Here is a 25,606-nt window from a genome sequence, read left to right on the forward strand (position 1 = left end):
CACAGACTCACACAGAGACCCATAGACTCGCACAGAAACCCACAAACTCACACAGAGACCCATAGACTCACACAGAGACCCACAGACTCGCACAGAGACCCATAGACTCACACAGAGACCCACAGACTCACACAGAGACCCATAGACTCACCTAGATACCCATAAACTCATCCAGAGACCCATAGACTCACCCAGAGACCCACAGACTCACTCAGAGACCCAAAGACTCACACAGAGACCCATAGACTCACACAGAGATCCATAGTCTCACACAGAGACCCATAGACTCACACAGAGACCCATAGACTCGCACAGAAACCCACAGACTCACACAGAGACCCATAGACTCACACAGAGACCCACAGACTCACACAGAGACCCATAGACTCGCACAGAAACCCACAAACTCACACAGAGACCCATAGACTCACACAGAGACCCACAGACTCGCACAGAGACCCATAGACTCACACAGAGACCCACAGACTCACACAGAGACCCATAGACTCACCTAGATACCCATAAACTCATCCAGAGACCCATAGACTCACCCAGAGACCCACAGACTCAATCAGAGACCCAAAGACTCACACAGAGACCCATAGACTCACACAGAGATCCATAGTCTCACACAGAGACCCATAGACTCACACAGAGACCCATAGACTCGCACAGAAACCCACAGACTCACACAGAGACCCATAGACTCACACAGAGACCCACAGACTCACACAGAGACCCATAGACTCACACAGAGACCCACAGACTCACACAGAGACCCATAGACTCACACAGAGACCCACAGACTCGCACAGAAACCCACAAACTCACACAGAGACCTACAGTGTTTTTGTATTTCCCCCGCACCTCCGATTATATATGGTGCGAAAGAAGTTCAGCGTACACGCACACGCACGCACCTTCTCCACGGGGCCCCCCCGCGTGTCTGCGCGACAGTGCCGGCCCCCGTGCGGTCCCTCCGCGTGACGGCGGGCCCCGGCGGCCCGGGCACGGCCCTCGTCTCGTGGGAGGCCCCCGAGGGCCGCGCGGAGGCCCTGGTGGTGCGAGCGGCCGCGGCGACGGCCCCCTTCCCGGCGGGGGGGTCGGGCCCCTCGCGGGACAGCCCCTCGCTGCCGCCGTCGACGCGCCAGTGGGCCCTGCGCGACGTCACGCCGGGCCGGGCCTACGCCGTGTCGGTGCGCTCCGTGCTGGGCGGCGGTGGCGGCGCGCACAGCGAGGCGGTGGTCACGTACCGCGCAGGTATGGTCACGCCACAGGTCCCACCGGTGTGGCGATCCCGCTGGTGTACGATCCCACTGGTGTGGCGATCCCGTTAGCGTACAACCCCACCGGCACGTGACCTGCCAGCGTATCGGCGGGCCAGGGGCTGACGCTAAACCACCTCGGTGGCCATTCTCCGCCTCTCCTCCCTCCCTCCCGTCCTCCTCCACCCACCTCCTCCTCCCGTCCGTGTCCCCCCCACGGGCTCCAGATCCGGCGCCCGTCCCGCGGCTCGCCGTGACCGGAGGCCCCTCGCCGGGCGAGCTGAGCGTGAGTTGGGTCGCGACCCCCGGCGACGCCGACCGCTACGACGTCGTTGTGCGGCCGGCGACCCCGGACGAAGCCGAGGCCGGCGTGGCGGCGGTGGCGGCGGCGGTGCCGTCCTCGCCGGCGCCGCCGCTGCGCTCGCTGTCCGTGCCGGCGACGGCCGTCGGCGACCTCGGCTGCCGGTTCCGGGACCTCGAGCCGGGCCGCGAGTACGCGGTGACGGTGAGCGTCGTGAGCGGAGACGCCAGCGTCGGCAGCGTCGGCAGCGGCAGCGCAGGTGAGGGGGGCCCGCCGGAGGGATGGTGGGATTGGTGGGGGGGGGCGGCACTCACCGGGCCACGTGACTACCGGTGCTGACGCCAGATTTCTGGAAGCACCAGGCGGGACCGGTGCGGCGTCGTTCTGTAGCCAGACTTTGGGTGCCTCCCCGGCGTGTAAACGTCGGCACTGGGGAGACGAAGCCCTTATCCCAAAAGTCTGCTATATGGTTGCACGGGAGATCTTTGTCGAAACGTGTCCAGCCGAATGTGCCTCTCGGCTCAAACGAGACAACGTGTGGGTGCTACCACGTCTTACAAGACGTCTGACCAGCATGAAAAAGTAGGCCAAATACAGCGCCCTCTCTAGGAGCGCCCCAACAGTCTGTTAAGGCTAAACATGCGGAGGGGGGGGGGATCTTTGTCTTTGCTTTTTCCCAAATCGACTTTCATGGTTTGGCCATGTTTGTTTGTTGTAGTACAGAGTTAGACTGATGATACAGAGGTAGACTGATGGCCTTAATCTAAATTGTCTTGTGGTTGTTGTTGTTTGACTTGCATCCCACTGGGATTTTTGCACACAGTGTTGGTGTACGGTGCTTTTTCTGCAATATTTTGCTGTCTTTTCTTGAATTTTCTGTTTGCACTTAGTCACTTTAAGATGTTTTCTTGTTTATGTTTTCTGTTTGTTGTGGTTGCACCCGATTCAAGAGCCGAATGGCTCACAGGGCTACACCTAATAAATTAACTTGAAACTTGATCACAGGGTTATCGGCAGGTAACCAGGGCACCCGGCTGATATCCCCCCCCCTCCTCCCCCATGTGCGGTCCCCCCCCTCCCCCTCTCAGCGCCGGCCCCCGCGAGCGACCTGGCCGTGAACTCCTCGAGCCGCGAGGCCTCCGTCTCCTGGGTGGCGGCCCGCGGCCGCGCCTCCCGCTGCGAGCTGAGCCTGCTGTCCGCGGCCAGCGGCGAGCTCCTCTCCAGCCACGCCGTGCCCTGCCGGCGGCCCCCGGGCGGGAAGGACGGGACGGAGGAGGCGGGATGGCTGCGTTTCACGGTGCCCGGCGTGTACCCGGGACGGGCATACCGCGTGTGCATGGACACGCACGCCCGGGGACAGGTGGCGAGGGCGTGCGAGGAGACGCGCGCCGGTGGGTGACATTCGTCGTCGTTGTCATCGTCGTTGTCGCCGCGGTAGAATCGTCGTCGGGAGTTGCAAGTTTGTAACGAGCGCACGGGGGCCAGTGCCCGTAGACTCGGGGGGCACGGGTGAGCCGCGCTTCGGGAAGGCGGCTGCCCGGACCGGGCGCTAGCCAACACGCTCTCTGTGTGCGTGGCTCCAAAACGCGATGTTTGCCCGGGTGGATACCCGGAGCAGCCGGAGGCAAGCCACGCATGCAACAGACCTTCTTCTCAACATATGTGCGAGGGTAATCCACCAACGCGGGGCTGGATCACGGGCAGTCACGTGCAGCATAGACACCACCGCCTGCATCGAAATCATCATCATAATGATGTCACCATGATATCATCATCAGGATACATTTTGATTCAAAGCTTTCGTGACTGCAGGGATTCATCTTCTTGGTTCTTTTGGTAAAGTCACGTAGAAGGGAAATAATAAAATAATAAAAATTCAACATAATAAAATACAATTCTCACGACGTTTCGGCCACAACGCAAGCAACCATCCTCAGGTGAAGAACAGGTCTGTCGGAAAGACATCATTCAGACGCTGTCTTTCCGACAGCCCTGTTCTTCACCTGAGGACAGCTGCTTGCATTGTAGCCGAAACGTCGTGAGAATTGTATTTTATTATGTTTTATTTTTATTATTTTATTATTTCCCTTCTACGTGACTTTACCGAAAGAACCAAGAAGATCATCAGGACGGTCTGATCCGAGTCATCATCATCATCGTCGTCCATTTATCTCGCACACCCTTACTGATCTCTCTTGCCATCTCCCCGTCCGCTGCCTCCCCGTCCCCGTTGCTTCTGCGCATCTCCAGTTCCGTTGGCCGTCTCCGACCTCCGCGTGCACAACGTGAGCACGAGCGGTGTGAGCATCGCGTGGACGCGGCCCCCCTCCGACCTGGACACGTACCGCGTCCTCTTGCACGCGCCCGAGGCCCAAGCGGACCTCCGGCCAGCACCCGATCGCCTCCTGCCTGAGTCTCGAGGCCTTCCGCCGGCACGTGAAAGCCCCGAGGTGGGACGTCCGGACCTCCAATCGGAACGTCAGGACCATCAGCCGCGGCGCCGAGACGTCCGTCTGCAGCGTCCAGACCTCCAACAAGGACGACCAGACCTCCAGCAAGGGCGTCCAGACCTTCAGCAAGGACGTCCAGACCTTCAGCAAGGACGTCCAGACCTTCAGCAAGGACGTCCAGACCTCCAGCAAGGACGTCCAGACCTCCAGCAAGGACGTCCAGACCTCCAGCAAGGACGTCCAGACCTCCAGCAAGGACATTCAGACCTCCATGCGGTACGTCAAGACGTCCGGCAAGGACGTGAAGATGTCCAGCAAGGGCGTCAAGAAGTCCAGCCAGAACGCCGAGACCTCCACGAGCGGACGTTGCCCCGAGAAGCCACTGAGACGGTGTTCCACAACCTCACAGCGGGCCGCCTCTACCTCATCCTCGTCTTCACCATCAGCGGCAACCTCAGCAGCTTCTCATCCGTGTCGGCCAGGACCCGTGAGCATCGCCCGGGGCCAGGGGCTGGGGTGGGATTGGCAAGCGCATGGGCAGGCGCGGTTGGGCTGGCAGGCGGGCGGGCTGGCTGGCTGGCTGGCAGGGGGGTGGGCGGGTGGGTTTGCTGGCAGGTAGTCGGGCTGGTAGGTGGGTGGGCTGGCAGGTGGGTGGGTGGGCTGGTAGGTGGGTGGGCTGGCAGGTGGGTGGGCTTGTAGGTGGGTGGGCTGGTATGTGGGTCAGTGGGCAGGTGGGTGGGTGGGCTGGTAGGTGGGTGGGCTAGTAGGTGGGTGGCCAGGCTGGTGGGCAGGTAGGCGGGCTGGTAGGTGGGTGGGCTGGCAGGGGTGTGGCGAGGCAGGTGGGCTGGTAGGTGGGCTGGCAGGTGAGTCAGTGAGCAGGTGGCTGGCAGGTTGGCAGGTTGGCGGCTGTGCAGATGTGTAGACTGAAGGGGCTGAAGGTGTTAGCGATAACCTCTTTAGGATGATCGCCGTGCTGATGACAATTTTGCTGATGACCACTCGCGATGCCGATGATGGTGGATTTGTTGATGTCCGTAGACTTCGATGAGTTTAGATTTCGACCCATATTTTCATATAGAAATCCATAGATTCACACAGAGACCTAGGGTCCTACGTAGCGAGCCACAGATTTACCTAGACTGGGCTGCGATTAAAACGGATTCTCATGTGTCGTACGTCAACGATCTCAGCCTGGTCACTAGTGACTTGCACAGAGACCCATAGACTGACACACAGAACCATACACTTACACAAAGATCCATAGATTTGCATAGAGACCTATAGACTTACATAGCACCTCCGCTGCCGATCTCATGAAGGAGCGATAAACCATTGTCGCGCGAACTCCGGCCGTTGCTTTGGCAGCGGCGGCAGCGGCGACGGCTCTTGGCTGACCGTCGAGCAAAGATGACGATCGCTGGCATCTCGCCCACGCGCGGCCGTCTGGAACGCTCTTCCTTCCACCGCGGTGGCTAGGAGATGTTAACTACCTCGCCTGGTATACAGGAGGTCGTGGGTTCGGTCCCGACCCTGACGCCTGCTGCTGTATATTTGGAGTTTGCGTGTCTCATCATCATCACGGTGGCTATGAGATATTAACTACCTCGCCTGGTATACAGGAGGTCGTGGGTTCGATCCCGACCCTGACGCCTGCTGCTTTATATTTGTAGTTTGCGTGTCTCTCTCCCCGTGGTTGAGCGGCTTTTCCCTCCATGTAAAAAATAAATAAATCAATGCCACGTGTTTAAGGTTTGAATTTCCACTCGCCGATGATAAGCCACTGCGTCGAGCTATCATCATTTGTGGCCAGGTCGCTTCTGAAAACCTTCCCCCTCCCCCCCCCGTAACCCCCCCTCCCCCCGTCCCCCCGTCCCCCGGTCAGTGCCGTCCCCGGTGCCGGACCTGCGGGCGGACAACGGCGGTGCGGTGGACTCGCTGCACGTGAGCTGGGGCCCGCCGGCGGGCGACGTGGACGGCCTGCGCGTCTCTCTGCTGCGCGGGAAGTCGCTGGTGACGGAGGCGTCGCTGCCGCCGGGGGCACGGGAGCACGCCTTCGGCGGGCTCGTGCCGGGGGGCCGCTACCTGGTGCAGGTGGCGGCGCTCAGCGGGGGCCGCACGGCCACCGCCTCAGTGTCGGAACTCACGGGTGGGTTGGTTGGGGTTTGTGGGCTGCGTTGGGTTTGAGCGGATTGGTGGATGAGTGGTTGGGTTGGTGGGTGGGCATTGAAGCCGGCTCACGGCGCTGGCTTCAATGCCCCCCACACCTCATCACAACCATCTCCGTGCCCTTCTGCAGATTGAGGGACTCTTCCGATGTCAGCTGTCCTCCTCACTCCACCCCCCCTCTCCAATCATCTCTCAACTCCTCTCTCTCATCCACTCTCAACTCCTCCTCCTTCCTACCCCCCCCCCGGCCAAAGCGAGTGGTGCTCGCCCATCGCCCCTCACCTGACCCCCCCCCCTCTCCGCCCCCCCGACCACCGCAGTCCCCGGTAGTGCGGTGGACGTGGCTGCGACAAACGCTGGCCGCGGGGACCTCCTGCGCGTCTCGTGGGCTCCGCCCGCGGTGGGGGTCGTGGACCGGTACCGGCTGACGGTGCGACGCGGCGGGGCTGGGGGCGGCGGCGAGGCCATCTACAGCCAGGAGCAGCCGCGCTGGGTGACCGAGAAGTCCGTGTGGTCTCTGGTGCCCGGCCGCGTCTACACCGTCTCTGTGGAGACGTGCAGCGGGACCTACTGCAACCGCAGCGACGTGTCGGCGCAGACGCGTGGGTGACCGCACGCGCGCGCCGCCCACCCACGCAACACCCACTCATGCACCTCGCACACACCCACCCACGCACCACCCACCCACGCACCTCGCACACACCCACCCACGCACCGCCCACCCACGCACCTCGCACACACCCACCCACGCACCACCCACGCACCGCCCACCCACGCACCTCGCACCCACACACCACCCACGCACAACCCACCACCCACCCACCACCCACCCACCCACGCACCACCCACCCACCACCCACCCACCCACGCACCACCCACCCACGCACCACCCACCCACGCACCACCCACCCACCCACCACCCACCCACGCACCTCGCACCACCCACCCACACACCACCCACCCACCCTCCACCCACCGCCACCTACCCACCAACCCACGCACTGCCACCCACCCACCACCCCCCACCACATGAGATGCGTCGTTTCGCTGCCATGCCACTGCCGTGTGTCTGTGCCGTGTGCCTCTGCCGTGTTTCTCCTGTATCACTGTCGTGTGTCTCTCCCGTGTGTATCACTGCCACGTGTCTCTCCCGTGTGTCTGTGCCGCGTGCCTCTGAAATGTCTCTCCTATATCACTGCCGTGTCTCTCCCGTGTGCCTCTGCCGTGTGTCTCTCCCGTGTGTCTGTGCCGTGCGCGCAGACCCGGCCGCGGTGATTGGCGTGCGCGTGGCTGAGCGGCGCCAGGACGGCCTGCGCCTGGCGTGGACCGCTGCCGCGGGCGACGTCGACCGCTACGCCGTGCGCTGGGAGGCCGTGTCCAAGCGGCCCGGCACCACCACGCAAGGTGCCGCTCACGGGGCTTGCCGCCGCTGCTGCTGCTGCTGCTGCTGTCGGTGATGGTGGTGGTGGTGGTGCTGGTGATGGTGGTGCTGTCGGTGATGGTGGTGGTGGTGCTGGTATTGGTGATATTGGTGGTAGTGGTGTTGGTGGTGGTATTGGTGGTAGTGGTGTTGGTGGTGGTGGTATTGGTGGTAGTGGTGTTGGTGGTGGTGGTATTGGTGGTAGTGTTGGTGGTAGTGGTGTTGGTGGTGGTGATATTGGTGGTAGTGGTATTGGTGGTAGTGGTGTTGGTGGTGGTGATATTGGTGGTAGTGTTGGTGGTAGTGGTGTTGGTGGTAGTGGTATTGGTGGTAGTGGTATTGGTGGTGGTGATATTGGTGGTAGTGTTGGTGGTAGTGGTGTTGGTGGTGGTGATATTGGTGGTAGTGGTGTTGGTGGTGATATTGGTGGTAGTGGTGTTGGTGGTGGTGATATTGGTGGTAGTGTTGGTGGTGGTGATATTGGTGGTAGTGGTGTTGGTGGTGGTGATATTGGTGGTAGTGGTGCTTGTGGCAGGGCTCATGGTGGTAGCGGTGATATTGCTGGCAATGCTTGCTGGTGGTGATGGTAGTTATGCTGTTGGTGGGCATGGTGGTGCTAGTAGTGGTGGTAGTGGTGACGGTGTTGGTGGTGGTGCTGGTGGTAGGGGTTGTAGTGGGGGCGATGTTGGTGTTGATGGTGCACAGTAGAGGGCCCAGGTGGTGCATCAGCCCAGTCGTCTCATTCAGTCGACCCCTGGCATCCGTGACCTCCTGCTAGCGGGTGTTCGACACTTCCCGTGGCCTTAACGTGCACATAGCCTGGCACAAGCGCCATGGTGACATCACCGCCGCTTACTGGCGAATGACGGTTGTTGTTGGTGGTGGTGCTGTAGTTTAGCGGTAGCGCTGCCAACACCAGTGACGATTATCGCAATCGGTCCTGGGCCTCCCCTAGATTGACTCAGTACCTGGTGCGGTGTCTAAACATCGTCACTAGGGATACAAAGGCGGCCGGGCCGTGGTTTCTGGCCCCTAGCCCCCCCCCCTCTCGTGTCCCACCGTGCCGGCCTTCACACGTTACTGCTACTCGCTAGCAGCACTTGCCCCAACGCTCTGTTCAAGTTTTCAAGCTCAAGTTTCACTTATTAGGACCAGCCCTGTTAAGGCTACACGGGGTGGTGGTGGTGGGGGGGGGTATCTTCGTCTTGTCGCTCTTTGGGGGGTCACCGCCTCGCCGACCCCTGCCACAGGCGGCGCGAGCCGCGGCGCCGCTCAGCTCGCCAACGACACGACGGAGCTCGAGCTGCGGCAGCTGACGCCGGGAAGCGCCTACTCGGTGACCATCGAGACCTGGGCTGGCGACGCGCACAGCGACGTCGTCACGGAGGAGCGCACCAGTGAGATGCGCACACACCACCACAACCCCCTCTTCCACCACCACCACCACCACCACCACCACCACAACCACCACCCCTCCACCACCACCACCACCGCCTCCTCTTCCACCACCACCTCCTCCTCCTCCACCACCACCACCACCACCACCTCCTCCTCCTCCTCCTCCTCCTCCACCACCCCATCCACCACCACCACCCCTCCACCACCACCACCACCCCCTCCACCACCACCACCACCCCATCCACCACCACCACCCCCTCCTCCTCCACCACCACCACCACCCCCTCCACCACCACCACCACCACCACCCCCCCTCCACCACCACCACCACCCCGTCCACCACCACCACCACCCCCTAGGGTACGGGTATCGGGTACCTGATTGCGACCTCTGGGATGAAGCCATGTTGCAGGCGCGGGTGGGTTGATTCTAGGAACTTGAATTGTGAGAAGAGACAAGACGTTGGGAAATGAGTGACAAACGGTTACTCACCAGTGACTCACGGCCTACCCGTACCCGTACCCGGCCGCACCAGGGTCGCAAACGGGTACCCGTATCCGTACCATCGCCGTTATCATTGTTAACACCGGCAGATGCCGTCCTGCCTTTATTTTGTTTAACCAAACCACCACCCGCGGTGTCCACCACCACCACCACCAGTGCCGGCGGAGGTGCGCAACCTGGCGGTGCGCAACCAGAACGAGGGCGGCGCCGGCGCCGGCCTGGTGGCATCGTGGGTGCGTCCCGCCGGGGACTACGACGACTTCTTGGTGTCGCTGCGTCACGAGGGCGAGGCGGTGCGCAGCGAGACGGTGGCCCGTGACGGCACCAGCTGCACCTTCCGGCGGCTGACGCCGGGCCGCCGCTACGCGCTCACCGTGGTCACGCGCAGCGGCCCCTACGACGCTGCCGCCGTGGCCTACGGCAAGACGCGTGAGTCCCGGGGGGAGGGGAGGGGGGGGAGGGACGTGCGTGCTCACAACGACGAGCGGAGCGCCGGGGCAGCTAAAACGCACGATGAGACCTCCATTACCAGTGGCAAAATATACCTGCACCTTCCGCCTGTTGGCGTCATCTGGTCCAACACCAATGGAGACTGGGTTCTAAGAAAAGCTGTCTTGGGTGTGGACCAATCAACTTCAAGGACAGTGCATGTCATTATCATTATCAGAGTTGTTTCTTTTTGTTTGCATTTTGACTGCTTGTGTTGTGGTTATTGCAAACATGATCCCTTGTATAAAGGTGGCAGTTTTTGTACCAGTTGAAAGGGTAAAACCCTATTACTACAGCTAAAACGCAGCGAGTCGTCGGTCATCTCGGTCGGTCGACCCCATGGCACCTGCTGGGGGTCTGCCATGTGACCTCCTGCCAGCGGGTGTTCGACGCTTCACGTGGTCTCAACGTGCACCTAGCCTGGCACAAGCGCCGTGGTGACGTCACCGCCGCTTAATGGCGAGTGGCGGTTGTTGTTGTCTCGAGTTCGATTCACCGCTCACGGCCGACACCGGTGACGATTATCTGAACCGGTCCTGGGCCTCGTCTAGGTCGACTCAGCCTCAAATGGAGTACCTGGTATGGTGTGTGAACATCCCCGCTGGGGAGACAAAGGCGGCCGGGCGTGCTGCTGGCCACCCACCCCCTCGTGTGCCGTGCCGGCCTTCATAGGTGCTGCTCGCTCACAGCACTTGCCCCTACAGTCTGTTAAGGCTACACGGGTGATCACTTTGTCAACCACGCTGCTTTAATTGTTGTCGACGTTAAGGCGGTGATGACAACGACGATGATGATGCTGTCGTCTGCTGAAGATGATGCTCATGCTTCTGCTGCTGCTGCTGATGATGCTGATGGTAATACTACTAGCGATGCTAAAAGTTGCTGGTGATGCTGATGGTAATGCTCCTAGCGATGCTAAAGGTGCTGGTGATGCTGATTGTGCTGCTGCTGGCGCTGCTGCCGTACGTAGCCCACCGTGCTTATCGGAGGTGCGGGGGAAGGACACCAAACCGGTGCTTCTGATGCCGGTGCTGCTGCCGGTTCTGCTCTTAGTGACTATCACGACGCTACCTCCGTCGACACCGATATTTCTCCCCCCCCCCCCACCATCCGGCGCCCGCCGCAGAGCCGGCTGCGGTGTCGCGCCTGCGCGTCGAGGAGCGCTCAACGGACCGCCTGCTGCTGCGCTGGGACCCTCCGGCGGGCGACGCCGATCGGGTCGAGGTGTGGCTGGTGGCGTCGGTGTCTCCCGGCGGCGCCGGCGGCATCGACCCGGCGAGCCTGCCCAGCTCGTCGGATGGCTACGTGGCGCGCGAGCTGGCGCCGGGGCGCGTCTACAACGCGAGCGTCACCACGTGGAGCGGCCAGGAGCGGCGCACCGCGAGCATCGCGGCGCAGACGGGTACGGCGACGACGGTGACGGGGTGGGGGGTAGGGGTTGACGGGCCTCGGTTCGATTCCCAACTCGGGTTCCCCAATGTGTGGAGCTTTGTGTGTTTGCGCTGCGCTACGAACCCGGCGACCCGGGTTCCATTCCCGCTCACGGCCAACACTGGTGACGATGATCTGAACCGGTCCTGGGCCCTCGCCTAGGTCGACTCAGCCTGAAATGGAGTACCTGCTGCGATGGGTAAACATCGCCACCGGGGAGACAGTCTGTTGAGGCTATACGGGTGATCTTTGTCTTTGCGAGTTTGTGTGTGTGTGGAGTTTGCACGTTCTCCCCCTGGTCTGCTTGGGTTTTCTCCGCCCTTGGCTAACCCCTTCCCTCCACCCCTCATACAATGTAACCGATATAAGCCAAAACATCAAAATGCTGAGAAATGTCCTGCAAAAACCACTCAGTTGGGACCACAGACAGTAGCAGCAGCAGCAGCAGCAGCGTTGCCCCCAACTGCGAAAAGCTGGCAGGACCCTCTTGAACGAAGAGTCACGAGACTCGGTGAGGCTATCCTGGGGTAAAACAAAGTGTATCCTATAATTTCCCCCCACTTCCCCACGTTCCCCCCGTTTCTCCACCTCCCTCTGTCCCTCACGTCTCCCACGTCTTCCACGTCTCCCACATCTCCACGTCGCCACGTCTCCCACGTCTTCACATCGCCCACCTCTCCACATCGCCCACATCTACACGTCGCCCACATCGCCACGTCTACCACATCTCCACATCGCCCACCTCTCCACATCGCCCACCTCTCCACATTGCCCACCTCTCCGCGTCTCCCACGTCTCCACATCTCCCACATCTCTACATCGCCCACCTCTCCGCGCCACGCTCAGCTCCGGGCTCCGTGCGGGCGCTGGCGGCCGTCGGGCTGGACTCGCGCTCGCTCTCCGTCACGTGGTCCCCGGCGCCGGGCGACGTCACCTCCTACTTGGTGTCGCTGTGGCCTCCGCTTGGGGGCAGCGGCGGCGGGGGTGGGGTCGGTGCCGCCGGGACCGAGCGCAACCTCACGCTGCCGCCCGGCGCCACCAACGCCACCGTGGGGCGGCTGGCGCCGGGCCACGAGTACCGCGTCGCCGTCGCCGCCGTGAGCGGCGCGCTCAGCGGGGAGCCCGAGGTCGTCACCGGCAGAACCGGTGAGCCGCCAAGGCCCGTGCACCGCCCTCCGCGGGGCCTCCTCTGTGTCTGTGTGTGTGTACGTTGAACTTCTTTTGCACCGTACGTAGCCAACCGTGGCCAATCGGAGGTGCGGGGGAAGGACAATAAACTAAACACAGCAGCAGCAGCAGAAGGAGGTGGAGGAGGATGAGGAGTAAGAGGGAGGGGAGGCAGTGGGGGAGGGAGAGAAGGAGAGAGGAGGAGGTTGAGGAGGAGGAGGAGGGGGAGGAGAAGATGGAAGAGGAGGAGGAGGGAGAGAAGGAGAGAGAAGGAGGTGGAGGAGGATCTTCTGGATCTATAGGCTCTACAGTATTACCTAGGGCTTCTATATCAGCCGAGGATATTCAAAGTCAACTATATCTCCTCTAGGACTTCATGAGATCTCCAGGATTTTCTAAGGCTTCTATGGCTGCCAGGACATCCAAAACGTAAACTAAACTTAATTTTGATTTCACCAGGTAAGGCCCACAGGGCTCTGTAGCTCTTTTATCAGAAGTGACCTGGCCGCAAATGATAGCTCGACAAAGTGGCTTATCTTATCTTCATCACGTGGAAATCGTCATGCCCGACGTCAATGTTGATGACGGACGCGTACCTGCCAATCACGATGATGTCCACGACGATGTGTATGACCAAAAAAAAAACTGAGCACGATTTAAATTTTACCAGGTAAGGCACATTGAACTACTAGCTTATTTTTCAGACGCGACCTGGCCGCAAGAGATAGCCTCAATGGAGTGGCCTTATCGTCGCGTGGAAATTCATAGCAGTCATATACTCTAAACGTGTGACATCGATTCCAAATGTGGTGGGAAAAACCGGAAGACGTGGAGAAAAACTCACGCGACCACGGGGAGAGAGACACACCGCAAACTCCAAATATACAGGCCTAATCTCTGGAACTTATGGATCTCTAGGTCCTACAGGATTATCTGTGGATCATCTGCATCTCGACGTTCTACAGGATTATCTCGGGCTTCTGGATTTCTAAGTGCTACAGGATTACATTGGGCTCCTGTATCTCTAGGTTCTACAGGATTATCTGGGAATCAACTGGATCGCTAGGTTCTACAGGATTATCTGGGAATCATCTGGATCTCTAGGTTCTACAGGATTATCTCGGGCTTCTGGGAAAGCCAAGCGTATTTAGGGTCAACTATGTCTCCTGCAGGACTTCTAAGATCTGTGATTCTCTAAGGCCTCTGTGGCAGCCAGGACATTCAGGATCTGCAGGATATCTTTGATCTCCACTATATCCTAGAACCTGAAGGTTCCGTAGATCTACAGAAATGTACGTTATCGTGATTTTAAGATTTCGTGACTGCAGGAATCCATACTCTTTGTTTTTTCGGTAAGTCACGTAGGTAGAAAAACAAAATAAATCACGACGTTTTTATCGCAACACAAGCGGTCGTCCTCAGGCGGAAAAAAATATAATCCAGCAGTGGAACTGCTGAATGTTTATACCTACGTGACTTTACCGAAATAACCAAATCATATGTATGTTCTGTAGATCTTTAGAACCTATAGGATGCCTAGCATCTCCAGGGCTCCCACCCCCTTAATGGCGGCCGCTGGGTCGACAGACTTCCAGATTCAGCAGCAAAAGCTGCTGTGCCCCACGGTTGGCAAACGTCGTCACACGCCCGTCCGTTGCTGATGTTTCTCTGGGCGTTCCCTGTCCCCGTGTCTCCCCGTGTCTCTGTGGTCCCCCGTGTCTCCCCGTGTCTCCCCGTGTCTTTGTGGTATCCCGTGTCTCCCGTGTCTCCCCTTTGTCTCCCCGTGTCTCTGTGGTCTCCCGTATCTCCCCGTGTCTCCCCGTGTCTCTGTGGTCTGCCGTGTCTCCCCGTGTCTCCCCGTGTCTCCCTGTATCTCCCCGTGTCTCTGTGGTCTCCCGCGTCTCCCCGTGTCTCTGTGGTCCCCCGTGTCTCCCCGTGTCTCTGTGGTCCCCCCTGTCTCTCCGTGTCTCCCCGTGTCTCCCCGTGTCTCTGCGTCTCAGTGCCAGGCACGGTGAGCAACCTGGTGGTGGACAACCGCTACTCGACCGACCTTCTCATGGCTCGCTGGCGCCCGTCGCCCGGCAAGGTGGCGCCCAGACCCTCCCCCTTCCTCCCTCCTCCCTCCTCGTCATCCTCCACCTCGTCTTGGTCCTCCTCACACTCACCAGTGCCTCCAGTTGTCTCACAATTGTGCTGTCACGTCGTCGTGTCAGTCAGAGTCGTCATCATCGGCCACAGTGGGATGCGCCACTGAGGGCTCAGTCGATCGCTCACCGACTCGCTCGTCCACTCACCCACCCACCCACTCGCTCACTCATCCACTTTAACACTCCTACATTCACTCACTCACCCGCTCGCTCGCTCAGTCACTCATTCATCCACTCACTCATAAACCAACTCACCCACCCACTCGCTCACTCATCCACTTTAACACTCATACATTCACTCACTCACTCACTCACCTGCTCGCTCGCTCATTCATGCACTCATTCATAAACCGACTCACCCACCCACTCGCTCACTTATGCACTCACCCACTCATACATTCACTCACTCACTCACTTGCTTGCTCATTCACTCACCCATCCACCCACTCATAAACTGACTCACCCACCCACTCGCTCACTCATCCACTCACCCATTCATACATTCACTCACTCACCCACTTGCTCGCTCATTCACTCACTCACCCACCTACCCACTCATCAACTGACTCACCCACCAACTCACTCAGCCAGATACAATGTGCCACTCATGTTCTGGTGTGGAAATGTAACCCGGGACGCCGAGATCCTAGGCTGTTGCACTCACCACTCACGGTCACTTTGAGCGACTCTCATGTCACAAAGCGTTACTTTTTTATCGACCCCGGAGGGATGATGGGCTCAGTCAATTCCCAAATAGGCTCGCTGATGATGATGATGACAATGATGACGACGACAACGATCATGATAATGATGATGATGACAATGATGATGACGATGATGAAGATGATGATAATGATGACGACGACAACGATAATGATGACGACAATGATGATGATGACAATGATGGCGACAATCACGACGATTATGACAACGACGATGACGACAATGATGATGATGATGACGACAATGATGATGATGAAAATTATGTCAACAATGACGACGACGATGACGACGATGACGACAATAATGATAATGATGATGACGACAATGATGACGATGATGATGACGACGTCGATGACGACGATGATGATGATGATGACGACAATGATGATGATGAAAATGATGGCAACAATGACGACGACGATGACGACGATGACGACAACAATGGTAATGATGATGACGACAATGATGACGATGATGACGATAATAACGACGACGATGACGACGATGATGACGACGACGATGATGACAACAATAATAGTGATGACGACAATGACGACGATGACGACGATGTCGACAACAATGATAATGATAACAATGATGGCGTCGATGACAACGATGACGATGATGACGACAACAATGATAATGATGATGACGACAATGATGACGATGACGACGATGATGACGACAATGACGACGTCGACGATGACAACGATGACGACGATGATAATGATGATGACGACAATGATGATGATGAAAATGATGGCAACAATGACGACGATGATGACGACGATGACGACAACAATGGTAATGATGATGACGACAACGACGATGATGATGACGACGACGACGACGACGATGACGACATTGATGACGACGACGATGATGACGACGACGATGATGACGACGACGATAATGATGACGACGATGATGACGACGACGATGACGACAACAATGATAACGATGACGACGACGATGACGACGATGTCGATGTCGACGACTGCGCGCAGGTGGACGCCTACCTGCTGCGCCTCACCGACGGCAACGGCTCGCTGGTGGTGAACGCGACGGCCGAGCCGGGCGACGCCGAATTCTCCTTCACGGGCCTCGTGCCGGGCTCGCCGTACCGCGTCGCCGTCACCGCCACCAGCGGCGGCGTGACCAGCGCCCCCGTCTCAGCCGAAGGCAGGACGGGTAGGCGGGCATCTCGCTCCTCATCCTCTATAGACTAGCGCCCATACTATCCCCTATGGACTAGCGCCCATACTATCCCCTATAGACTAGCGCCCATATTATCCCCTATAGACTAGCGCCCATACTATCCCCTATAGACTAGCGCCCATACTATCCCCTATGGACTAGCGCCCATACTATCCCCTATAGACTAGCGCCCATACCATCCCCTATGGACTAGCGCCCATACTATCCCCTATAGACTAGCGCCCATATTATCCCCTATGGACTAGCGCCCATACTATCCCCTATAGACTAGCGCCCATACTATCCCCTATAGACTAGCGCCCATACCATCCCCTATGGACTAGCGCCCATACTATCCCCTATAGACTAGCGCCCATACTATCCCCTATAGACTAGCGCCCATACTATCCCCTATAGACTAGCGCCCATACTATCCCCTATAGACTAGCGCCCATACTATCCCCTATAGACTAGCGCCCATACTATCCCCTATAGACTAGCGCCCATATTATCCCCTATGGACTAGCGCCCATACTATCCCCTATAGACTAGCGCCCATACTATCCCCTATAGACTAGCGCCCATACTATCCCCTATAGACTAGCGCCCATACTATCCCCTATAGACTAGCGCCCATACTATCCCCTATAAACTAGCGCCCATACTATCCCCTAGAGACTATCCCCCACAGTATCCCCTATAGACTATCCCCCACAGTATCCCCTATAGACTCACTCCCACACTAAATACCCTATAGACTCACCCCCACACTGTCCCCTATAAACTCACCCCACACTATCCCCTACAGACTCACCCCCACATTGTCCCCTATACACTCGCCCCCACACTATCCCCTATAAACTCACCCCACACTATCCCCTATAAACTCACCCCCACACTATCCCCTATAGACTCACTCCCACACTATCCCCTATAGACTCACTCCCACACTATCCCCTATAGACTCACCCCCACATTATCCCCTATAAACTCACTCCCACACTAAATCCCCTATAGACAAGCCTCCAAACACCGTAGCCCAGCCCCGACACTATCCCCATAGACTATCCCCTGAACCCTCACCCTATCAACCAACCCCCCTCTTCCCCCAACCCCCCCACGAACCATCATCTTCACGCCTGCGCTGTGACCCCCCCTAACCGCAGTGCCGGCGAGCGTGCCGTCCGTGTTCGCGGACAACGAGGGCCGCCCGGCGCAGCTGTCGGTGCGGTGGCGTCCGTGCGACGGCTCCGCCGAGCACTACATGGTGCAGCTGCTGAGCCCCAACGACAGCCTCATCACCAGCCAGCTGGTGCCGGCGGCGCGGGACCGGCACGCCTACGGCGACCTCACGCCCGGGCGCCTCTACCGCGTGCGCGTCTTCACCGTGAGCGGCGGCCTCTTCAGCTCGCCCGCCACGGCGCAGGCGCGAACGCGTGAGTCGAAGCGGGGGGCGTGGGCCCACAGTGAGTGGATCGAGCCCGGTGTTCTCGGCTAATGGGTCTCTGTGTGAGTCTGTGGGTGTCTGGGTGAGTCTGTGGGTCTCTGTGCGAGTCTACGGGTCTCTGTGTGAGTCTGTGGGTCTCTGTGTTAGTCTGTGGGTGTCTGTGTGAGTCTGTGGGTCTCTGTGTGAGTCTGTGGGTCTCTGTGTGAGTCTGTGGGTCTCTGTGTGAGTCTGTGGGTCTCTGTGTGAGTCTGTGGGTCTCTGTGTGAGTCTATGGGTCTCTGTGTGAGTCTGTGGGTCTCTGTGTGAGTCCGTGGGTCTCTGTGTGAGTCTCTGGGGCTCTGTGTTAGTCTGTTGGTCTTTGTGTGAGTCTGTGGGTCTCTGTGCGAGTCTACGGGTCTCTGTGCGAGTCTATGGACCAACCGCGCTAACCGGACGCTGACGCGTGACCCCCCCCCCCTGCCCCCACCCGCCAGTGCCGGCGACGGTGACCGGGCTGCGTTCGACCGGCGCCAACAGCACGGACTCGCTGCGCTTCGCGTGGACCGCCGCGTCGGGCGACCACGACTTCTACGAGATCCGTCTGCATGGCGCCGACGACAAGGCGCTGCACCAGAGCAAGCTGGGCGCCCCCGCCGTGGAGGGCTGGGACTTTGGGGGGCTGGCGCCTGGGAGGCTCTACACGCTCAGCGTCACCACGTACAGCGCCGAGCTGATGAGCGAGACGAGCGTGCAGGCGCGCACACGTGGGTTTCATGCTCCCGACACACTTTTTTTGTTGTTTTCGTGTTGACAAAATTTGTTTTATTATTGAACGGGGTTCATGGGAAGGGGTTAACCTTGCTAGCCTGCTCGGGTCATGCACTCACCCCCTCCTCCCCCAAGTCGTCTCTCCCCACCCCCCCGTTGACTCCCTCCCCGCCCCCCCCCCCCGTCGTCTCCCCTCCCTCATCGTCTCCCCCCTCCCTCCCCCATCGTCCGTCCCCCCCACAATGTCGTCTCACCCCGCCCCCCCTCGTCCTCCCTCCGCCCGTGTCATCTCCCCCCCATCGTTTCTCCCCCCTCCCCCATCGTCCCCCCCCCCCCATATCGTCTCCCCCCTCCCCCACCCACCCCACCCCCCGTGCCGTCTCCCCACCCCAGTGCCCCGGGCCCCGCTGCGTCTCTCCTTCCCCAACGTGAGCACCACGGCGGCCGAGCTCCTCGTCGACTACCCGTGGGGCGCCGGCGTCGCCGACCTCTCCGTGGTCGTGCGGCCGAGCCACCCCGGCCTGAGCGTGCGGTCGCCGGGCGGCGCCGGCGGCGGAGCGCCGCTCGACGCCCGCCGCTGGCTGGCGGGGCTGGTGCCGGGCCGCGGCTACGCGGTGGCCGTGCGGGCGCTCAGCGGTGGGGTGCTGCCCACGGTCAGCGAGGCCTGCCACGGATTCGTGCGAACCGGTGAGACCGAGCTCCCCGATGGAGACGAGGCCGGAGCTGCGGGTCGCGCGTCTCTGTGTGCACGCCGCTGCTGCTTTGGTGCCACGGTGGCTAGGAGATGTTAACTACCTCGCCTGGTGTACGGGAGGTCGTGGGTTCGATCCCGACCCTGGCGCCTGCTGCTGTATATTTGAAGTTTGTGTCTCGAATCATCATCACGGTGGCTAGGAGATGTTAACTTCCTCGCCTGGTGTACGGGAGGTCGTGGATTCCATCCCGACCCTGGCGCCTGCTGCTGCTGTGTATTTGAAGTTTGCATCTTTCTCTCCCTCCACATTTGGAATCAACGGCACACGTTTCGAGTATTTGGCCGCTACGAATTTCCACGTGATGAAAAGGCTATCTCAGGCCGCGTCTGACCTGGTAAAATTTTAATAGTTTTTCAATCTTTTTTAGTCATACAGCATCAGTGAGCCTGTTTACGAGTTGACCGAGCCCATCATCCCTCCGGGGGTCAATAAAAAAAAAGCAACGCTCTGTAACACGAGAGTCAATAAACAGTTGAGTGTTTGACCGCTGTAAATTTCCACGCGATGACGACAAGCCACTCCGCCCTGTCCGTCCGTCCAGTCCCGCTGGGTCCCGCCGGCTTCCACTGCCGCCCAGAGAACTCCACGGCGCTCTCGTGCTCGTGGTCGGCGCCGGCGGGCTCCGACGTGGACGCGTTCCTCGTCGCCTGCGACCCGTCCTCGGGCGGCCGCGGTCGCCGCGTCTCGGCGCTGCTGCCCACCGGGGCCGCCACCGGCGCCGCTTTTTCCCACGTCCTCGCCAACCTGGAGCCGCACAACAACTACACCGTGACACTGGTGGCCGTGTCCGGGGAGCGGCACAGCGCCGCCGCCGTCCAGGCCATCGTCACCATGATCGATCGTGAGCGCCGTTGTCGTGCCCTGAAGCCAGAGGTCGCAAACGGGTTTTGATTCATCTTCTTGGTTCTTTCGGTAAAGTCACGTAGGATGGAAACAATAAAAATAATAAAATAAAACATAATAAAATAATTCTCACGACGTTTCGGCCACAACACAAGCAGCCGTTGTGGCCGAAACGTCGTGAGAAAGCTTTAAATCGGGTTTTGATTCCTTACCCGTACCCGTACCCGGCCGCACCAGGGTCGCAAACTGGTACCCGTACCCTACCTGATACCCGGCTACCCGTAACCGGCCGGGTATCGTGTAGGGTATGGGTACAGGTACCCGATTGCGACCTCTGGGATGAAGCCATGTTACAGGCGCGGGTGGGTTGATTCTAGGAACTTGAATTGTGAGAAGAGACGAGACGTTGGGAAATAAGTGACAAACGGTTACTCACCAGTGACTCACGGCCTACCCGTACCCGTACCCGGCCGCACCAGGGTCGCAAACGGGTACCCGTACCTGGCCGGGTATGGGTAGCCGGATATCGGGTAGAGTACGGGTATCGGGTAGGGTACGGGTATCGGGTACCCGATTGCGACCTCTGCCTGAAGCCGAACCCAGTAAAACGCGCTACGCCCGAGGCCAACATCGGCATGGGCGTTGGCCCTGTAGTGGCCCAGTGTTGGACCAACATCGGCGCAACGCGCCTTGTTCTCGCCACGGTGGCTAGGAGATGTTAACTACCTCGCTTGATGTACAGGAGGTCGTGGGTGTGCATCTCTCACCATCATGGTGGCTAGTAGATGTTAACTATCTCGCTTGGTGTACAGGAGGTCGTGGGTTTCGACCCCAAACTTGAGTTTGCGTCTCTCTCTCTCTCTTTGACCGTGTTCACGTGCATTTTTCTCTGCGTCCTCCAGAATTTCCCCCTTGACATTTAGAAACAACGTCGCACGTTTAAGAGAATATGGCTGCCGCTATAATTTTCCACCTGATGACAATAAGCTACTTCGTTGAGCTATCAGTTGCGATGGGCAGGTCGCTTCTGCAAAAAGAGCTACATAATAGCTGAGTGGCCCTTACCTGGTGAAATAAAAAATGGTTCGGTTTAGTTTTACGAATACATTTCCACGTGGTAAGCCACTTGATTGGGCCATCATTTGTGTGGCAAGGTCGCTTCTGCAAAAAAGAACTGCATAGCTCAGTGGGCCTTAGCTGGTAACATAAAAATGGTTCGCTATAGTCGGTAACATCCCAGTGTCTGGAAACAAAGGCGGACTTGTAGACCTTCGAAATGATCAAGTCACGTACGAGAGCGACAAAAATTTTGTCTGTCGCCGGCGGTGGACTTTTACAACAAGCGGCATCAGCAAGCGTCCACCAAAAGGCGCTTTGCCTCCAACGTACCGGGTAAAATAATCTCCTTCAAAAAAGTTTTTTTTAAAACAACAGTTTCGTTTTAAACGTGCACAAAAAAGTCAATAACTCGATTGGACAACGGGAAGTGGACGACATCTTGATTACAAGAGACACGCGGCGCCTGCTTTTAGTGCGAGCCGATTCCACAGTCTAGGGACCGCGGCGTTTTTCACCGACACACGAAAAAATTGTAATGACTTGAAAGGAGGCAATTAATTGATGAATTAATACAGGCATGCATTGTCACCGGATCTGAGTACGTGTGCAAAAGTTGGAATTGATTGGGCAGCAGGAAGTCGACTTACTTTTGATTACAAGATTTGCCCACGACACAGCTTTCAAGTTTAAGCAAAACCGTTGAATCAAAGCAGTGATGCACGGGGTACTTCAAAAAAATGTTAAACACTTTATATGGGGCCATCCTTCGCCATCATTCTCAAGAGACGCCTGGAATCTTCTCCAGGTGGTCTCCAGAGCCCAGAGGCAGGACATTTCTCGTGGTGTTGTTGAAAATTCTTCAAAAGTAACAACGATTACTGACACATCAGGAACCTGCTGAGCACCGCCCCTCCCCCCCCCCCCGGCTGTCCCCCGCTATCACCCCCCCCCCCTCCCTCCCACCGCTGTCCCTCACCCCCCCCCCCCACCGGTTTTCAGGGCCCCCCGAGCCGGCGCGCGAGGCGGCCCCCGCCGACAGGAGCAGCGTGGCGTTCCTCAAGGGGATCCGCTTCAACATCAGCTGCGACTGGTTCAGCGACGCCAACGGGGAGATCAAGTTCTTCAGCGTCATCGTCCACGAGTCCCAGGGTAACGGCGACGGTGGGGGGGGGGAGGCGGGGGAGAGGGGTGGGGGGCAGGGGGGAGGGGGGAGGGGGTGGGGGCCGGGTGATGATAATGATGATGACGACAAAGACAGAGGTGACGATGGCGACGATGACGACGATGATTAAATCGACAATGGTGATGACAATGATGGTGACGACAACGATTAAAATGCGATTTGGACGACGTTAGTGATTTATAAAAAAAAATGATGATTAATGATGACGATGATGAGGACCAAGACAGCTGATGATGACGACGATGACGACGATGGCAATGGCGGCGTCGATGACCCCCCCTCCTGGCCCCCCTCCCCCTCCTGCAGACACGTCGCCCGCCAAGCCGGATCCGCGGCACTCGCTGCCGCCGTACGAGGAGTACGCGCGCAACGCCTCCGTCAAGGTGTACGCGACGCCGCCCTTCGCCAACCGCTGCCTGCGCGACCGCCTCGGGGCCTTCTCCGCGCAGATCGGCGCCGGGCGTGCCGATGCCGCCTGGGGCTGTGCGGACGCCGCGGGGGGGCCCTGCCACGGGGGGCCGCTGCGGCCCAACACGCCCTACCGGTGAGGGCCGCCGCCGTCGCCGCCGTCATCCCCCCCCCCCCCCGGTCCGCGTGGACGTGTGGGGGAGCGGTGGTGCGGTGGGTGTGGTCGTGGTCAGGCCGAGCGTCTGGTGGGTCGGGGTTGGGCCACCGCCGATGAGCGCGGTGGGAAAGAACTTCGACATGAATGCATTGGACGAGCGTGCGGTGGTTGTCGCTAGGCTGAGGTGGTTGTGGTTGTAGCTAGGCTGAGCGTATGGTGGTTGTGGTTGTGGCTAGGCTGAGCACGCGTTGGTTGTGGTTGTGGCTAGGCTGAGCGTGTGGTGGTTGTGGTTGTGGCTAGGCTGAGCGCATTGTGGTTGTGGCTAAGCTGAGCGAGAGGTGGTTGTGGTTGAGGCTAGGATGAGCGTGCGGTGGTTGTGGTTGTGGCTCGGCTGAGTGCGCGGTGGTTGTGGTTGTGGCTAGGCTGAGCGCGCGGTGGTTGTGGTTGTGGCTAGGCTGAGCGCGCGGTGGTTGTGGCTAGGCTGAGCGAGCGGTGGTTGTGGTTGTGGCTAGGCTGAGCGAGCGGTGGTTGTGGTTGTGGCTAGGCTGAGCGAGCGGTGGTTGTGGTTGTGGCTAGGCTGAGTGCACGGTGGTTGTGGTTGTGGCTAGGCTGAGCAAGAGATGGTTGTGGTTGTGGCTAGGCTAAGCGTGTGGTGGTTGTGGTTGTGGCTAGGCTGAGCCTGCAGTGGTTGTGGTTGTGGCTAGGCTGAGCGAGCGGTGGCTGTGGTTGTGACTAGGCTGAGCGTGAGGGCCTACACGGCGCTGCAGGACGTCCCCCGAGGTCTTGACGAGCCGCTCTTCACCGACACATTCTTCTCCGCGCCCATCCTCACCGCGCCAGGTGCGTCCTGTGCCCCGCCTCCCTCCGTGCGTTCTCCACGCGTTCATCGCGCGTGACGTCGGTGGCACGGCTCGGCTCCCGCAGTGGGGAAAAAAACATCCTCCCTTCCTCCCTCTCCCTCCCCTTCTTTTCTCCCCTCCCTCACTCCCACCCTCCCACCCTCCCTCCCCTCCCTCCCCTTCCTCCCCTCCCTCCCCTCCCTCCCTCCCCTCCCTCCCTACCCTCCCTCCCACCCTCCACTCCCACCCTCTCTCCCCTCCCTACCTCCTCCCCCCCTCCCTCCTCTCCCTCCCGTTGTGTGCTGAGCTGGCTCGCCTTGGCCCCGGCACGGCTCGCTTGTGCAGTGTAAAAAAAAAAAAACAGCCATCCAAGGCTTACAGACCTCCGATTAGCGCGGTTGGCTACGTACGGTGCGAAAGAAGTTCAACGCACAGGCGGGTTGACCCATCGTTATCGTCGTTCGTCGTCTGTCTCTGCGCCGCGTGAACGCAGAGGAGTTCTGGGGCCCGGTGGAGGGAACTCTCGCCGGCATCGCCCTCTCGCTGCTGCTCGTCTCCACGGCCGCCCTCCTCTACTGGAAGCGCAAGGCCCTCGTGCCGTACGTGGCCAGCGGCGCGCTCGCACGCGCCGGAACGCCGGCGTTTCCCCCCCCCCCCCCCCGCCCGCCGCACCACACTCGCCGCACCACACTCACCGCACCACACTCGTCGCGCTCGTCACCCAAACAGGCGAAAGGCTCTGGCCTGTGACGGACCCCCGCGGGCTGCGAGTGGGAATCGAACTCGGCTCGCCGGGTTCGCGGCACCGTGCGCCGGCCGCTTGCGCCGCTGCTCCACCTTAGCAAAGGTCAAAGGTCCCTATTCTTAGGTAGCCTTGATAGACTGATAGACTGGCGGGGCAAGTGCTGTTAGTGAGTAGCACATATGAAGGCCGGCACGGTGGCACCCGAGGGGTTGGGTGGTCAGCACCACGGCCGGCCGCCTTTGTCTCCCCAGCGGCGATGTTTACCACACACCGCACCGGGTACTCATTTGAGGCTGAGCTGACCTAGGGGAGACCCAGGATCGGTGAGCGGGAATTGGAACTCAGGTCGTGGGGTTCATAGCGCAGTGTGCTAACCGCTACACTACCGCTCACCACACACATAAAAAGACAAAAACCACCTGTATAGCTTTAACAGACTGTTGGGGAAAGTGCTTTTAGCAAGTACCACCTATGATTGCCAACACTCACACACTCACACTCTCACACACTCTCAAGCACAACAATAAGAACAACCGCCATTCCCCACTAAGTGGCAGTGACATCACCACGGCACTTGTGCCAGGCTAGGTGCACTTTAAGGCCACATGAAGTGTCGAACGCCCGCCGGCAATAGCTCACGGGACAGACCCAGCAGGTACCATGGGTCGACTGACTGAGATAACTGGCCGATGCACCACCTGTGCACCCTACTGTGGCAACTGATGGGGCAGTTGTGGAGAGAGTGTAGAGTTTTCCATACTTGGG

General features: G+C 59.1%; 1 protein-coding gene across 2 annotated transcripts in view; it reads left to right on the forward strand.

Annotated features, from left to right (window-relative positions):
* Positions 1 to 25,606, forward strand: part of PTPRB (protein tyrosine phosphatase receptor type B) — a 75,677-nt gene that overhangs the window by 33,728 nt on the left and 16,343 nt on the right. For both annotated transcript variants that reach the window (XM_078882297.1, XM_078882298.1), the window contains 21 exons: positions 958 to 1,260; positions 1,493 to 1,825; positions 2,655 to 2,957; positions 3,817 to 4,503; positions 5,899 to 6,162; positions 6,503 to 6,784; positions 7,443 to 7,586; positions 8,853 to 8,999; positions 9,661 to 9,933; positions 11,120 to 11,395; positions 12,271 to 12,570; positions 14,592 to 14,677; positions 16,469 to 16,652; positions 17,825 to 18,094; positions 18,579 to 18,848; positions 19,246 to 19,539; positions 20,149 to 20,448; positions 22,509 to 22,658; positions 22,999 to 23,236; positions 23,994 to 24,097; positions 24,590 to 24,695. In XM_078882297.1, the coding sequence (XP_078738423.1) occupies positions 958 to 1,260; positions 1,493 to 1,825; positions 2,655 to 2,957; positions 3,817 to 4,503; positions 5,899 to 6,162; positions 6,503 to 6,784; positions 7,443 to 7,586; positions 8,853 to 8,999; positions 9,661 to 9,933; positions 11,120 to 11,395; positions 12,271 to 12,570; positions 14,592 to 14,677; positions 16,469 to 16,652; positions 17,825 to 18,094; positions 18,579 to 18,848; positions 19,246 to 19,539; positions 20,149 to 20,448; positions 22,509 to 22,658; positions 22,999 to 23,236; positions 23,994 to 24,097; positions 24,590 to 24,695 (5,314 nt within the window). The remainder of the gene's footprint in view (positions 1 to 957; positions 1,261 to 1,492; positions 1,826 to 2,654; positions 2,958 to 3,816; positions 4,504 to 5,898; positions 6,163 to 6,502; positions 6,785 to 7,442; positions 7,587 to 8,852; positions 9,000 to 9,660; positions 9,934 to 11,119; positions 11,396 to 12,270; positions 12,571 to 14,591; positions 14,678 to 16,468; positions 16,653 to 17,824; positions 18,095 to 18,578; positions 18,849 to 19,245; positions 19,540 to 20,148; positions 20,449 to 22,508; positions 22,659 to 22,998; positions 23,237 to 23,993; positions 24,098 to 24,589; positions 24,696 to 25,606) is intronic.

The sequence above is a fragment of the Lampetra fluviatilis genome, chromosome 64 (genome assembly GCF_964198595.1).
Source record: "Lampetra fluviatilis chromosome 64, kcLamFluv1.1, whole genome shotgun sequence".
Lineage (NCBI taxonomy): Eukaryota > Metazoa > Chordata > Hyperoartia > Petromyzontiformes > Petromyzontidae > Lampetra > Lampetra fluviatilis.